At 39.3% G+C, this 17,597-nt stretch overlaps 2 protein-coding genes across 3 annotated transcripts in view; one reads left to right on the top strand and one right to left on the bottom strand.

Annotated features, from left to right (window-relative positions):
• The window catches only part of LOC143034490 (uncharacterized), a 24,873-nt gene extending 18,666 nt beyond the window's left edge, over nucleotides 1-6,207 (bottom strand). The window contains exon 1 of one of the 2 annotated variants that reach the window (XM_076200607.1): nucleotides 6,083-6,207. The gene's annotated coding sequence lies outside the window, so the exon portion shown is untranslated. The remainder of the gene's footprint in view (nucleotides 1-6,082) is intronic. The other variant, XM_076200611.1, reaches the window with a different exon arrangement.
• On the top strand, nucleotides 2,064-17,552 carry LOC143034489 (uncharacterized). Its single transcript, XM_076200605.1, has 4 exons — nucleotides 2,064-4,682; nucleotides 11,139-11,332; nucleotides 15,914-16,016; nucleotides 16,185-17,552. Exons 1-4 carry the CDS (start codon nucleotides 2,544-2,546, stop codon nucleotides 16,281-16,283), a joined length of 2,535 nt encoding a protein of 844 aa, XP_076056720.1. The 5' UTR covers nucleotides 2,064-2,543; the 3' UTR covers nucleotides 16,284-17,552.
• Nucleotides 17,553-17,597: the final 45 nt, after the last annotated feature.

The following is a 17,597-nucleotide window of genomic DNA, read 5'->3' as shown; positions in this document are numbered from 1 at the left end:
GTTTGAATCGCTAGAGCAACAGAAAACGCACGAATTATTCAAATATGTCACTACAGAACTCTAACCTACAAATGCTACACGTGTGACTGTTGTAGAAGACAACGTTGTGTATCATGATTAATAAAATCGCCTGGCGGCAGCTAAAATGATAGCATACGTACAGCTTTGATACACAACGTGATATACATGGAGGGAAGGGTGGTGAATGAGAGTGGAGTATTTGGGGATGGAATGGGTGGGAGTGTATTTGAATTTGACTACCTCCCTTGTAAGGGAGCCGTTGGTGTACGTATGTATATATGAATATATATTTGCTAGTATTTATCGATTCTTAATTTAACAGGTTCACAAGACCCATGGATGTTTGAAATATAGGGGTGATGTATTTAATTTCATAGGAAAGTGACGTGAATACGGTAAAGCCCCGGTCATACACGACTCAAGTGAGTTCGTTTGAGTAGAAGCGACTTCGTTTACAATTTATTCATTTTTCGAATCTCCAAATACCATATTACCTTTGCGTCACATCTTGAGAATCTGAATGACGAACTAAGAGAAGCTAAATCTAAACGAATATTAGAAACATTGTTGAAGTGTCTTTAGTAAAGTCTAGAATACTGTAGGCGAAGTCGTCCTGAAACTTTTCAAATTCACAAAATCTGACGAGAATCGTGATAGGACCACTGGGAGTGAGATAAATAGTTTAAAAATGTGCCATGCATCAAAGATTCTGTGACATACAGAAAAGATAATGAAGAATAGAATCAAGAGAAACGATAGAAGGGAGGGCTAGGAATGCAGAATTGATAACAACAATTATCTATAAATTGAGTCTAGTGAAGGATGTGTTACTCTGATCCATGAGGGTGTCATGAATGTAGAATATATAAAGCTTGTACAGCATTATCCTCGCGAAGGACAGGTAAGGTAAAAAAAAAAAATATATATATATATATATATATATATATATATATATGTATATATATGTATATATATATATATATATATATATATAAATATATATATATATACATATATATATATATATATATATATATATTTATATATATATATATACTGGTATATTGTGACAAGTTGATGAATGTGGAAAAAGAAGTCACGGGTCTAGATCCATGTTTTCAGAGTTTATTCCTGACCGCTATCGCTCTATTCTGCTTCAGAGGAATTCCTCTGAAGTATATATATATATATATATATATATATATATATATATATATATATATATATATATATATATATATATATATAGTATATATATATATATATAAGTAAATCCATGTAGCTACTGGTGCATATAAGATTATGCAAAATGCTTCCAGCAACACATGTCTGCATTTATGCAGATTCATTCTGACTCTGAACCGGAAAAAGATGTTTAACTAGTGAATACTCCGCCTTCGGATACAATTCCTGTCGTCTTGTGCTAACGGTACATACCATTGTCAAGGTTGTCGACAAAAAAGGGCCCCTGAGCGAGCGTTCGGTTCTTGATCTCGGAATTTTAGACATCATTTCATGGTCGTATCGTCTTTTATTTAATTCTGAAATTGGCCGAATCACTATCCGATCATGTCCACTGAAAGTAGCCATATATTTCCAGGTTAGTAAGGAAAGAATTCTTATATTCCCCACTACGACGGTGATAGAGATTATTCTCGACTCTCGTTTTCGTTCACCTGTTCCTCCGCAGCGGTCAATGGCTCGAACTAACGGTAAGAAAGGATGCCTTTGGCATGGAATGTTGCATAAAGTTTTGATGATCGAGCAATCTGAGACTAAAAACAAATCGTTCATTATATCTACATTACACAGAATACATCCATAATAACCTTGGAAATAATTTAAAAATCCTCACCATTGTCTCGACATAATCAGCCGCTCACGCTCATCCCTTCCAGTCTGACCGAAACAAAACGAGACGCGGACTATGATTTCTAAGAACAACGGTTTTCCGCGGTGTTCCTGAGGGAGGTAGCTTAGGCGTGGCGACGCTCATGAGGTCAGGTAGAAGACAGCCGGAACAGTTGACGGTTCTCTCTCCTTCGAGAAGGAGCACAGAGCGTCAGTCCTCAAGTTATTGTGTAGTTGCCCGTAGCATCGTGTGCATGTTTTAGCGTGTGTTGATTTACATATCTAAAACTGAAGTAGTTAAAGTGGAAATTTGAGATTATATATTCAAGACATATAAGGAAAAATAAGGATAACCTAGAAAAGGGGCATTCACATCTCCCACCCTCCAGCTTCGACATAATTGATCTGAAGAAGCATCTGGAACTACAAGCTCGGGCGCAAGAACGAAACGGGAATGTAAATATTCGACTGTACTGTGGGATGATACGTGAAGCTACGCCAATGTTAACTGTTTGGTGTTGGTTCCAGTGAAAGACTGTTTTTTTTTTTCTACGAATAAGACGCAGGAGGAAGGAAATTCCAGGGCGAGAAAGAGAGAGAGAAAGAGGGACACGTGTACCTTGCCGGGCCATCAAAATCAGTAGGCCTTACGTCGGTCGAGTGGCGACACAATGTTGTGGTTAAGAATTACGTTACTGACCACGTCTGTGCTCTTGTGCGTGTGTCACGAGAACAAGAAAGTCGACGAAAACAAAGTCAACATCGACCACGGGTCCAAACCCAAAGTGCCTGCACAGGAGGAGGATCTTGTCAAGCTGAAGAGGCTGCAAGAGAAGTTCTTCGACCTTATCACCAACACAACCACCGCCAACGATGTCCGGAGTTTAGAGGGCCTCGTACCTCTCCTGGTCACAGATGCTGCTGGCGAAGAGCTGTGGAGACTCCTCCTGGAAGGGGTAGCCATCGGCATCGACCACAAGGACTCGCCGAAGATGCTTCTGGAGTTCTGGTCCGAGGCTCAGAAACGACTGGACCCAGAGATCGTTCGATCCATCGAAAGTTACGTGGCTTTTGGATCCGTTCTGGACACCAAGACCTTGCCTGTTCTGCTGGAGCAGTTCCTCAAAAAGAACGAACTGCTCGAAAGGGTGCAGGTGATACTTGGCAAGTACGGCATTGACACGAATGACGTGGTTGAGTCTGTTCTTGGCAAAGGAGATCTCAATATGAAAGACCTCATCACCAGAAGCATGGAAGGCGTTGCCGATTTGACCAGAAACGCGATGCAAACTTCTGAGAAGAAGAAATCTGTCCAAGTGACCGAAGAACGCAAATCGACGAAGACGACGGGTACCTCTGGAGCTCCTACTGCAAAGAAGGGGAACCTGTCGTTACTGACACCTATGGTGGCAAGGTTGCTCAAGGACAAAACGATCGACCTCGAAGCGGAGGCCGTCATCGAACTCCTTGAGTACTTCACGGCAGGATCTGGAGATCTCATGAAATATGTTGCTCCTCTGATGGCTCTTGCAGAAGGAGGAGGCAGTGGGTTATCTGGTCTTGCGCAGATGGCACCCTTGCTGGCGAACTTCATGGGCCAAGGGCTAGGAACCCAAGGCAAAAGGAAGACGAAGAAGGAACCTGGCACAAAGACGAAGGAACCTGATATGATGGGAGTTGTTGGGTCGTTACTCGGAAGCTTGAATACAGGCGGGGGTATTGACGAAAAGAACATAGCCTCTATGCTCAACCTGGCTTCCACCTTTATGGGTAAATCGAAGACGAAGAAGGAGTCTGCCACAAAGACAAAAGAGGCTGATATTATGGGGGTCGTTGGTTCGCTGATCAACACTATAAATGCAGGTGGAGGAGCTGATCGGGGGAATAGTATGGGCTCGATGCTCAATCTGGCAGCCAAGTTTATGGGCAGCTCTGGTAAGAAGAAAGGCGATAAAAAGGGAAAGGAGGCTTCCAAGGAGGGATTAAATCTAGGTAGCTTAGTGAAGGCTGCTTCTCAGATAGCCAAAATGAACGGTCTCGACACGGGAGACATGATGGATCTGGCTAGTCACATCTTGAAGAAGCCACTGCCATCGCAGAATAAGAATACAAAGAAAGAAGAGCAGGCAAAAACTAGATCAAGTGCAGCAGCCGGACGCGACACTAAATCCACCTCCACAGACACATCTGTCCCTCACCAAAGCAACCAAAGAAAATCGAAAAATCTATTTGATGTTATTGGGCCCATTGTACTCTCGATGAAGACAGGCAAGCAGTGCAGCGTCATGATCAATCAGGCGCTCTCCTTTGGCAGGAACCTCTTGGCAAAGAAAAGGGAGAGTCTGCATGACCTAAAGGAAATCCTCCCGGGTCTTCTGGATTCCTATATGGACACCAAGACACTCAAGAACCTATCCTCCAAGCTCAACATACCGATCATCATCGACATGATATCGAACGCGGACTGGGGACAGTTTGCGGACATCCTCCAGAATGACGTCTTCAGGCAAAACATCATCCGGACGATAACCCCGCACGTGGCAGATTTCATCCAGATGATGGCCATGGACAAGGCGCAGAAGAATATTGACGAAATTGCACAAAACTTCCTCGCCTCGTACGGGTTCGTTGGGGTGACCCTGGACAACTTCCCCGAGCGTTTAGGTCCCGTGATTGGCTTCTTGTCGAATGGCTTGAACCTGCCCTTCAAACCCCAAGACCACCTGACCTCTCTTCGGGACTACGCCAAGAGCACCAAGACCTGGGTCACCACAGGACTCAAAGAAATGTCGGGGCTTCAGAAAGAGGAGGTAAAGGATAAAGATTTAGTGTACCTAGAATAGTCTCTAATAAATTGTATGATATGAAAGATCGATGCACAAGTCTGGTAATTCTGTAATTAATCGATGATACACATCTAGATGCACTGGAATGGCTATAAGACGCGTCGTGTATACATAGGTGAGTTCACTCAGGACCAAAAATCAAGAGAAGGTTGGAACTAGTATACTCGGCTCATTGGGAAAATAATAATGATAATATCTTTCCATGCGAGATCTACTCTACTTCTTCAACTATTGCCCACACACATACAGACACACACACACACACACACACACACACACATATATATATATATATATATATATATATAAACATATAACATGTATAATTTTACTAATGTATACACACATAAGTTTACGCACGCACACACCTCACCAATCCACTCCCACAAAGTGGGAAGTGAGAAACTCATTGTAGGTGAACCCCTGTCAGCTCTAGCAACCCCATTTTTTTTTTCTTTTCTTTTTTTTTTGGGGGGGGCAACATTTGTGTTTTCTCTAACTAGGGCTATGAAAAAAGAAAAGTCCTACCCATTCGCAAATTAATCCATGCATGCATTTCTCACAATATGTTGCTTTGCATTACAATTTGCAACAGGCCACATCCTCCCAAATGGGATCACCAAGTCGGTCGCAAATTGCCCCACATGTGCGAATTTGCACGCCTAATTTGATGCGCACGACGGCTGGCAAATGGCTATACCTAGCCAGAAGCAATTTGGTCCATACTTGCAACATTTCACCAGGCATCTGCTAATGTACATTGTAGAACATAGGACCCGCATTTCCCATACATACATACATACATACATATATATATATATATATATATATATATATATATATACATATATATGTACAACACTGAATGGGTCCCAGTGAACAGATATACATTCTTATCAACCACAGTCTCTCTCGATGTTAATGACTTAGAATTAAAGTGTATTGTGGCTGATGATACACACACACACACACACACACACACACATACACACACACACACACACACACACATATATATATATATATATATATATACATATATGTGTGTGTGTGTGTGTACGAAGAAAGTTGGAGTCAAGCACCCACAATAGTAGTCAAACGCACCGGATTCAGAAACAGGAACTTTAATCCCGACGTTTCGAAGCCTGTCTGTGGTTCGTCATCAGGGGTTACAATTATGAGGCGCTTTTTTCAAACTACGTCACTACTGTAACCCCTGAGGATGGACCGCGGACAGGGTTCGAAACGTTGGTATTAAAGTATACATATTTATATATAATCAGCGTTAGATGGATCTCCAGGGACTGACGGAAATACTATGAGTATGAGGATGATTCACGAAACACTGCATGAGAATTACTGACCTTGGTACTTCTTCCTGTTCAGTAAAATAACTAAGATTTCATCGTCTTTCCTCACTCTTTGTCCAGAGTTCCTGTCTCTGGTTGTGGATGACAGTGTTTCTCCGTGTTGCCGTCGTCAAACTGCCATTGCAACAACGACCTGACAGTCATAGTCCTTGAGTCTGATGACGTCATATCGCCTACTTCCGGTCCGGTGTGTGGTTATACAGGGTGACCAAAAATTCACTGAGGGTTTGCAATTGATGATTGTTTCTTCATTCATTGACCTCAGGCACTATATGTGATTCTAGGAAAATGAGGAAATTCCTCATGTCGTAAGAGAGACCTTACAGTTGATGATCCAGTGCTTCTATATTTGATTAAAATTCCATAATGTATTTGTAACGATAAGGCATTTATAAAAAAAAAAAATAAAATAAACCTACCTAGCGACTTTTGGGCTACCCTGTAGTTTGTTGCTCTATCGCAGTGAAGCAAAACATTTCTAACAAAGATTCTTGTTGTACTAGAGCAGCGATCGCCAAGTAGTGTCCTTTTTTATTTGCCTTCAAATAGGGGTAGATATTTGATTGCAAATTTTGGGACCAAACTTCAATTCTGAAACATGAGAAACGAGCGTACAGCCTGGGTGAAATGATTTGGACAACCTGGGTAAATGATAAAGTCGTGTGGTTTGGCTTGTTTAGGACAGGGTAGGTTAGAATAGGACAGTTATTACCAAATATTGGCTGGAAATGTCAAAATACCGCCATGGTGACGACGAAATGTATTTAATATGGCGTATTTTTTACGTAGTTACTGTGATAGTATCACCCCCATTGTCCTAATTTACCTTGACCAGATTTTTGAATGATTCATTACACATTCGTGAAAGTTTAATTTTTTTTTTCTGTCAGGTATGCAATTCTAAGTTTGTTTTCTTCGATTTTAAAAATCAAACTAGAAATTCTCCATCAGTTTCACCTGGCGGACATGACGGAACATAAGAGGCATTTTCTCGTTAAAATTCGAATATACTCGATCACAAATTACTTCGATCTTTTAAAGAATTTCAATGGGTTGTTTAGCAACCCAGGAAGACGGTTTCAGGTAATTAATGAAAGACAGATTCAAGTACAAAACTGACCAATCACCATCGAGTATTGCTTCCCCCACCCCCCTGTGATTTCTATTGGTTCTCATCTCATGCCCTGCATCACCAAATATTTATCAAATGAATCTAATTTCAGTATAGTCTCTATCCTACTGGGCGTCTAGATTTTCATTTGAATCATTTTTTTAATTTCAAAGATTTCCAATACTAAAATGGATGTAGAGGATTTACGTTGTTTGCATATTTATTCGCTTATCTACTGGTTCATATATTCAATCATTCATATTTTTGAGACTAGAATGTCTGTTGTTGGCCTTTCATTTATTTTTGTTTTTAATTGTATTACTTATTTATTCATTTATCTATTCATTAATTCACTTGGTTATTTGTGTATTTATTTATTAATTAATTTGTTATTTTAGGTTTGGCTCACATCACCTTAGACTCGCCAACACACACACACAAACAAACACACACACACACACACATACACACACACACACACACTGTGTGTAGGTGGGGGAAGGTTCCTAAATAACATGTACTCTAAAAACATTCTTCCCGTCACCAACTATATTTTGTGGTCAGTCTACGGTGTGTCACCAATTATTTCGCAACGTTGTCGACTTCATTATTCACAGCCGAGTCATGTAAATGATGGTCATCAGTCAAAACGCTTGCGAACACGACACGCAAGGAGGAATAGACTAATAGAGAAAAGAATAAACTCTTTTGTAATTTCAAACTGATAACTAACATTGTCCGGACACGGCTGAGAATAACGTGAGCCAGTGGATTCGACACTGAACGAAACATTTAAAAAAGCGAGTACATTTTGTGGGGGACACCTTGTATACCTTCAAGATGATATGTTTTGATCATATTACATCATCTAAACAGAACGATTCGTGATAATTTTTCTGTTTTAAATTTATTAAAAGCTGCCGTGATAACTTGAAGCCAATGTACTTTGTATGATTATATATACAGTATATGTGTATGTATATATGATATATATATATATATATATATTATATGTATATATATATATCTTTATATATATATATATATATATATATATATATATATATATATATATATGATTATTTTTGTTCTGACACCAATACTTCAGACACGATTTACAATTGTTTGTTTAAGAATAAATAGATAAAGAAATTAATAAGCAAATTAATCCGGGTTTGTACTTCTCAGCTGAATAAAATCGTCTGGTAAAATGGCCAAAATAAATTATGTATAATGGAAAACATTGATATGGCAAATTTCGTCCTGATTTTCTGATTTTCCTGAGGCATTTCGTTAGGTTAAACGAGATTAGGCACGACCAAATTAGGTTAGGCTTGGCTAGATTCAATAAATCATTGCTAAATATTGATATTTTTTTCAAAATGCCGTAATAATGACAATATTGATTTACGATGACGTAATGCTTGCATAGTCAATATCGTATTAATTGGAGATACTGCCGTATTCATTAACAATCAACACACAAAACTCAACTCAAACTTATATTTTTAACCATCTTAAGGATTTTAAAATACAAATATAATTTTCATTTGTGATTATTTCCTGTATTCTATGTAGGATTCACCTCAATTAAAATATGTTTCTATGTACAGAAAATATAGACCAAACACTCGTAAACAAATGCCACATTTGTATTATGAAAGTTTTTGTGTGTGTCAAGTATTTTGACAACCTTACATTTGTTAAGTTTGCAGAAACTATATTCTAAATTGCAAATGAAAAGGTCTTACGTAGATAGATAGCATGGCGATAGCTAAAATAGATAGAAAGTTCCAGAAAAGGATTATGCCGAGGTCTGGTTAACTTTAACGTAAAATATCTCTCTTCGACATATTTACAATAACGTTAGCACAGTTTTTATGTTTCTTAGCACTTAATAATTCACACATATTTAAAAAATCAACAGAAGAATTGACTCATGTCACTACAGACGACTCCTACTCCAAGACAGTCATCAATAAATAATTTTGTTTAGAAAACACATCCGGTCGTTTTGGTAATCGTTGCTAATTTCCATGAAGACAATGGCACTTACAATTATTTTCTAGAACTTCAAAATAATTATGGCATTATAATGATTATCGTTTGAATGTTGCTTTGTTACGTTTATGTATTATCTTTCCAAGACGTATGCATTCGAACGATAGGTCTCGACTTCGTCCTTGAGCGTGAATCGATCAGATGAATCACAAAGTTGCAACTTCGATGTAACTAAGGACATGCTAACTCAATTGGAAAAATATTTACTAAATTCAGTATAAATGCAATATACAACCAAACCCTTCTTCAACGCAAGACAAAAGTAACATTTACATTTGAAATGCGTTTTTTTTTGTTTTTTTTTTGACAGTGGCGTTAGCAATTTTGGATTGCTGATTGTTATTATTGTCTTAAAAAAAAAGAAGAAGCTTAGTGGACAAGAGGTCATTGAACGGCATTAAGAACAGGAAACCCTGCATTCCACTAGATTCTTTCCCCTCAGTCTTCCTCGCTACATGGGAAGCAATTTAAGAACATTATGTGAACACGTGAACGAACGAACGCACGCACGCACACACAGCTCCTGTGACGTACTAATGCAGTTTTCACATTTTCTAGTTCTTGTTTCAGAATTGATGAATATGAGTAATATTAGCGTCACACAATCGCATTAGGTTCCAAACTGTAGACTGTGATCCCTCCCATATCCGAACAAATTGAGCCACCGGATGTTTGGATTTTTGGGGGCGTGTTCGGATATGCGAGGTAAAATACCCCCCTCCCCCAGTCTTCCCTCTGCTACTCCAATATTAAATGTTCAGTTCTGAAGGGATAAAATCTGTATATATATATATATATATATATATATATATATATATATATATATATATATATATTAACAACCACAATGCACTTTAATTCTAAGCCATCAAAGGCCAGCATGCAGAAATTGAAATGTGGTACTGCCCAGGACTCGAACCCGGCATCCTCATGACAAGTGCGATAGTGACTTTCCAACTAGGCTATCAATAGAGATGGGACCCATTCAGTGTTGTACAAATATATATATATATATATATATATATATATATATATATATATATATATATATATATATATATATATATATATATATATATATATACATATGGGCCCTTGCTCAGGGTAGACGCCTTTCCTAACTGTAGCCAGGACTTGAATCCGCGCGTATGACCGTGATGTTTCACAGTCGGTGTTACAACTGCAACGGTGGGTTCCCAAATATCTCTTCATTAGATTAATCAACTAAATCAACAATCTGCCAAATAGTTATGAATATAACATTTTGTTTTATTTGGAAGTTTACTTTGAAGGGACAATTCTGAATACGTGAGGAAATATCTTGTGATTATTGAATTTTATATTCTGGTTTGGGTATTCTACGACTATAAAACAATGTCGACAAAACATGCAATCGCGTGGAAAAAAAATACAATTTTTTTTAAACTGTTTTTATTACTATTATTTTTTGTAGTTTACAGAAGACAGAACACAAACATATATTGCAAATTCAGCCCGGAGACTTTGTGCACAGCATGTATTCATGTAATGAAAAAATATATAGTATTACATACCCTTAAGCATATGGTTTGTTTTGCATGGTTAAGCAATTCTATCACATTTCCATGTTTGGTGATAGAATTTTTTATGGTGTTAATCCTCGTTCAAATGTTTGCAATCTCATTAAACGCACATCTCTTGCCTATATAGACGATTTGGTCTGAGTACTTCCACAAACCAATCCTACCTTGAAATTTTATAGAAAAGAATTAGCTAATTCTATTTTGATGTACAATAATAATAATAATGATAATAATAATAATAATAATAAACTGCGTTGCAATGCTGTCTCATGTTCAAATGTAAGTATCTGTTTGATAAATTCTACTTCTTTTCCAGTTGAACGACCGAGTGCAGCGCACTCTCGAAGAGGACATTGCCGGCGGTGTCTTGTCCGTGGTCGGAATCGCAAAGGCTGACAGGACTTCCCGTCTGCCGCCGACGTGCCAACAGCAACTGCTGTGTCGTACCAGTGCGAAGTCGGCGCAGGAAAACCCGGATTCTCTTCGCGCGACGGCTGTCCGGACAGCAAGGTGAGGCCGCGGAGTTCGGGTGGTCTTGAGTTCGTGAGGGTTGACGAGAATAAAACGCTTTATTTCCAAGGGTCCCTTTTTCATCTTTGATTTTCTTTCGTTCTTTCTCGCGTCTCGGTATATGAACGGTTGTATGATTAGTTTCCATTCTGTATATTTATGTATGTATGTATGTATGTATGTATGTATGTATGTGTGTGTGTGTGTATGTACTAGAAGGAAAGACACGTCACATTTGCAAAGGTTTATAGAATAGATGACAAAGGGAAGTGAAACTAGCACTGCCGGAGGAACCTTCCGAGATTCAGTATGGATATGATGATGACGATGATGATGAGCTTATGCCAGGAGGCACTTAACTGTTACCGAGATCGTCACCTGTGCCCTTTGTGCTAGGCCTCTCAGGGCATGTCGAAGTCGCTGGGAGGTGTTGGCCTCGAACGCGGAACTCCGTTGGTCGAGGATCAATCAAGACCAATCCAGTGACTCAGTGGGCCCGTGGAGACACAAGTTACCCAAAGTGGTGACACGAAGAGAAGAATAGTAGGAACTAGCGGATGCATAACTATTTAAATCAATGTTGAAGCGGTTTTTGGCAGGAGAGAGACAGCATTTCATAAGTACGGGGGAACATGCGAGGAAATGGGTGAAGAACCCTTTCCCCGTTTAATCGCAGGTGAGGATATCAAGAAGAAAACAAATGGACTTGATCGAGGATGGATGGATGGCTATACAAGCGATGAGCGACCCTAAACTGAATGGAGTAATGGCCAGGGAAAGGAAGGCATGAAGAACAAGGGTCACAGAAGAAGTGGAGGTGAGCAATGGTATATCCAAGGAAGGTGAGGCCAGATGTGGAAAAAGGGTCCGAGGATTAACTTAAACGACTTGTGTTCTTCTGACACGTTGGTATATCGACTTCCGTAGCAGGTCGGATGGTTGAGGTCGATCGGGACGGAGAGCCCCGGAATGTCGTCTTCATGACAAGAGAACACCTGCGACACCAGGGGCCAAATTTATGAAAGATCCTAACCCCCTAAGTCTAGACATAAATCTTCAAAATGGTGGAGATTTTACCTAAATCCCTATGTCGGCGACCTAAGTGCTTAAGTCTAGATTTTGCTTATGTCTAGACATAGAGGTTAGGATCTTTTATAAATTCGGCCCCAAAACCTCGTCAAGAGTGCCCAAGGTCGTCGTTTTGTCTCCTGAAGGAGTTCCCGAACTCAGAACTTGAAGGCGTCGTCGTTCTTCAGCTCCAGAGCGGGGAGGTCCCCCACCCCCACCCCTCGCTTGACATGTCGCGGTGACGCGTATTACTTCGAAGAACTTGACCTGAAGCGATGTGTGGTGGCGTCGGAAGCGTATGGGACTCGCGTCCTCCTAGTCCCGGGTTCGAGTCCCGCACTTGATCTCAAAATACTTTGGGAAGATGTGACGACTTCGGTCGCAGCTATACGCTCTTTCTGTCGTGTGTTCTTGAGGGACAGGAAAGAAAGGAAGAGGAGGAGGGGTAGGAATAGCAGTAGGATGAGAAAGAAGAGGAGGAGGAATAGGAATAGGAGTAGTAGTATAAGGAGTAGAATATTAGAAACAATATTAGTAATAGTAGTAGTAGTAGGAGGAGAAGGAGGAGGAGGAGGAGGAGGAGGAGGAAGAGGAGGAGGAGAAGCGGAAGTAAGCCCAAAGGATGAGTGTTGAGGCCACATGGGAAATAGCAGAGCAAATTGGATGCAATGAACGGTTGCAACGAAGCGGCTGAACAGAAGCGACAGACCAAACCGCGTCTGTGGTGAAACTGCTTCGACTGGGGCGGTGGCTGTGGCTGTGGATCCGTCGGTGGCGGAGAGTCTCCCTACGTGTTGTCCGGAAGTCTCCAATTGGGATATCGGACATGACCATAACCCTCAGCGGACCATAGATGCCCTTTGTCCTTACGCAAGACTGACAACGACGAGATATGTTGGTATCGTCCAAGACCCGTACATACTCTGTACGGTATTTGGTATTGTCCCTGTACTGTGGGGAGTGCGTGGACTTGATGTTATTTATATTTTTCATTTATTCTTTTTTTTTCAAATATTGAGGATCTCGTTTCAAAAGACTAAGTATTTTTCTCATTTGAAGAGTCAGAGGGAAGCTTTGACTTGTTCACTCCCTCATAAAGGACTGAGGCTCTTCTATACAGATTTCCTTGTACTGGTATAAGGTATATTCTAGTACTGATATATTCCTCGTATATGCTCAACATAGTGGTATGTCGATGATTCACAATCTTCTTATTAGTTTTTTCAGTCTTTCGAACAAAGCTCCATATTTAAGAGAAAATGTAAATGCTTTTGTCCTAAAGAAGACTAATTATTAAAATCACGGATAAATTTTTAAAGAGAGATTATATTTCTAGAGGTTGTATATTTACTGTAATCCAAAACAATACCTTAACGCCGGAAAGTCAGAAGGAAGCCACACTCTCTAATACAATTGTGGAAAAGTCTTGAAATATCCCAAGGATTTTGTACAAATACAAATTCATTTGCTGATTATATGATATATCTTCCTAGTATTCACTTCAGTTTTTTTTTTTCTTGTACAGAAAATATATTGATTACTTAGCAAGAAACAGTATATTTACAGAGCGAAATCTAATCTATCTCACTATATACCAAGGGGTTTTCCCCCTTACCAGGGAGGTAGCCAAGTCAAAAGGCATATACCTACTCCTACCCCTTCCACTCCCCTCCACCACCCCTTCCTCCCTCCCATCTTAGCTCCTCATGGATCACGGGTCATCCCTGTATCCTGCCCATTACCCTAGGTCAGAAGCAATGCAGCAAGACAGCACATCCACAGCAAGGCTGCTTCACTTAATCGTGGTTCAAAACTTTTGAACATGACTTTGCATACAGCTTCAGAAGTTGAAAGTCTTTTGACAACGAGTAAGTTGGGGTGGGTGGTGCTAACTGGCTGTTAATTTGGTGTAGGAGTTTTGACACTGTCATACGAGTGCCCAAAACCATAATCCTTGTTTTGCTGTGGTTGTTTGAAATGACCACTTCTTTTGATCTCTTCAGTCAGGTCATGGTGCACTTAAATCTGAACTCATCGTCGAAGATGTTAGTTTTCACGAGACATTATTCTGTAGGTTAAATGAGATAAGAGACAAAGTTAACGGCACTCGCACCAACCACAGTACTGTACTAACCTTTAATGTGGAGAAAAGATAGAGGTATTGAGGTTCCTTTTCCCTAGATGAAAACCCCCCAAATTCGGCATAATAAGGGTGCAGTCCATGGCAACTTACGAGATTCACTGACTAATGAGTCATACTCCTGGTAACTTTTGGTATGATGAAACCGTTGTTTGAGGAGGAAGGCAAAGAGATAGGAGGTTGTTGTGAGGGGTTTAGTAGGTAGGGACGAGGATTCGGGTGAAATGTGTGATACAGTAAGGGGAGTATGATGAGGTGAGGCTATAATGATCAATTTATAAGTGAACTGTTGTTGTCTGAAAGCACTGATTACGCTGGTAGGAAGAGAGTTATATGCACATGTGGGGTTTAACATTTTTTTTATATGATTTATCAGGTGTCATTCTCATTTTTTTAATCCAAGTTTTGTATCATGCACCTAAGGGTAGGGGTAAAAACCTGTGGCAGGTACATGGGTGGAAACATCGGAGAGGGTTTATGTTGCATCCTGAGGTGATTTTTTGTCTTATCCATTTCCAGGGATGTCAACATGAAATGACACTCAACAGAAATATACAGATTTGAAGTGGGAAGATATTTGAATGAGCCATGAGTGGATTTTGTGGGTCAGTGGGTGGTAGGTCTGGGGACTTGATAGAGCCCTCAGGGCACTTTCAGTAATAATAAACACAGCTAACATGACCAAACAGTTCACAGAATCCAGGGATGGCTCATGTACAACTACAAATATTATATATATTCAAGATGCTGACGCCCGGCATCCTTGTGTACCAACCTGCGTCTCATGATGCCTACGTAGGTGTCATTGTACTAAAGTGGTTAAACATGCATGAGCAATATGCACAACCTTCTGAGTGGTAACACTGCTCTCTGGTGTGTCCAAAGCATTGGCAGTTGAAGTAGCAATGTGGACATATTTCTTTATGTCCTATACGAGGTACTCTACATATAAGTCATTATTTATGTCTTTGATAAATTTGCCATAAGTATGTAATTGGTTGTGATAGTTAATCTTTTTTTTTTATACCTCATTGGTAATATTAATACTGTAAAAGAATAATGTTGTGTTTGGTGTACTTCTCCTCATTCAACTGCCTGGCTAGACACCTCATGACTTTGGTATTTGGTTTCTGATCCATGATACAAGTACATTTGATGCAGCGATATTTCTGTATATTTTGGGGGTGAAAATACATGTGCCAACGAATAAGCAAATAGATTAATAAATGGGTAAAAAATAAAGAAACTTTAGTACAAAACTAGTCACAGACAAAACTTAGACCTAGGCTCTTGTGTCTTCGCCCCCTAACTCAACCCTTGTTTCTTAAATAAAACTTACAAGTGTTTGTCATCTGATATTTTCTTTTCCATAGCTTGGTGTTTGCTTTGGCCCCAAGTCTAGACTCCATGGAATCTGAATCCCTCTACGAACTCTTGAAGTCCATATATCAATCTGACACTGAGGACATGTGCATGGTAAGTGATGGTATAACCTGTCATATGTACAAATCTTAAAGAGAATGTCCTTCAGTGTTTCACTAGCAGAGAAAATGTACATAACAAGATCTAGATATTTTGTTTTTGATTTAGAAGTAACATGTGGTAGGGATATTGAAAGCAAAATAATTTTTTGTCTTTTTGCAGGAAAAATATCCAGGCAACTGTGATGCAATAGATGGCCAAGCTGTAGAAGATGTAAATAGTGAACACAGATCTCATCACATTTCTCATGAAGACCTCTAAATTATATCATATTTATTTTTTTGTGCATAAAAATCCTTGTTGTGGGGATGTGCCTTTTTTCTGAATTTCTGGATAAAGACAGAATCCTAGGACATTAACTGAATAATAATAATCAAAAGGAAGGAGAGGTGTATTATTTTGATAAATGAATGAGTCAACGGAAGTGTGCAAGTGGCATAAAGAGGGCATTATAGAGTAAAAATGTTTGGGAATTTGAAATGGGAACTTTATTGTCAGAAGGAAAGGAGGTAATGAAGGAGGTCACAAAGTTGGAAGAATCTTCAAAGGGTGAGTAAGTATGCAGTAGAAATCAATACTGTAATCTAAAAGAATACGATAACATGAGCAGTGTTGGCCACAAGTGAAGAGGAGGAAGACTAACTATGCATAAATCGAGTTGCAATGAATGTTTGACATCCATCACCTGATGACTTCAACTCTCAGCTCAAAAAGAAGAAGTATTTTTTTATACTATGAGAAAGAAGTATTTTTTTTAAACTATGAGAAAAGTAAATAAAATCTGTACTGAAAGTAATGTTTATATTAAATAAAAAGAGGGAATAGTAATGAGTCATTTGGATTAGCATGCAACTGGGGGGAAGAAGGAAATGGGTATCCATAACTTGAAGAAAAGAAACTTTATCAACTATAAGAAACAGAAGTACAATTTTAAAAAGTTGGATCATAGAAAAGATTAGAGGGATACCATCTGATTTCAGAAGGAAAAATGGTGAAGTGGGAAATTACAAGGACAAGGTAGACAAGATGGCCTGTGTGTCCTTTCTCTCTCTTCCCTTTACCCATAATAGATACAGACACACAGACATAAAATCAAAGTGAAACTAAAGAGGGTACTAAAGGTTGTCATGATATTGTGGGCTTTTGACTTGGCTATTCCTTTACAGGAAGTGAGGACCTTCAGTACACATATATAGGACTAGATACCTTTAAAAGCCCTTAGGTTTGAAAAGATTATGGTACCCCATATAAGGTGAGGAGCCTATGCCAGGAGGCATGTAACAGTGACTGAAGCCATGTAGGTGATTAAAAAAATGAAAACAATGCTAAGCTCTTTTTTTTTATTGTGGGGTCTCCTTCTTAAGGGCCCCAATTCAGCTACAACATTTGCATCACAGTCTGGTGTAAACCCAGCACTGAGGAAAATCCTCCTGGACTCCTCTTCCCTTGAGGCCTGAAGCAAGTGCTTTATTTAGTGGTTAAACTAGGAATGTACAGTATATACTTATAAATAAAAAGAAAAAAATGTGACCAAGTTGTATTCTGAATATCTGCGAAACCTGAACTCGTATGAAT

The sequence above is a fragment of the Oratosquilla oratoria genome, chromosome 17, assembly GCF_046742065.1.
Source record: "Oratosquilla oratoria isolate Oo_2021 chromosome 17, ASM4674206v1, whole genome shotgun sequence".
Classification (NCBI taxonomy): Eukaryota; Metazoa; Arthropoda; class Malacostraca; order Stomatopoda; family Squillidae; genus Oratosquilla; species Oratosquilla oratoria.
Note: the sequence above shows the minus strand (reverse complement) of the source record. Positions and strands in the feature narration are given on the sequence as shown.

Coding starts and splice junctions, on each gene's coding strand:
- LOC143034489 (XM_076200605.1), top strand. CDS start 2,544: ATGTTGTGGTTAAGAATTACGTTACTGACCACGTCTGTGCTCTTGTGC. Junction 4,683..11,138: donor CGGGGCTTCAGAAAGAGGAG/GTAAAGGATAAA, acceptor CTTCTTTTCCAG/TTGAACGACCGAGTGCAGCG. Junction 11,333..15,913: donor ACGGCTGTCCGGACAGCAAG/GTGAGGCCGCGG, acceptor TCTTTTCCATAG/CTTGGTGTTTGCTTTGGCCC.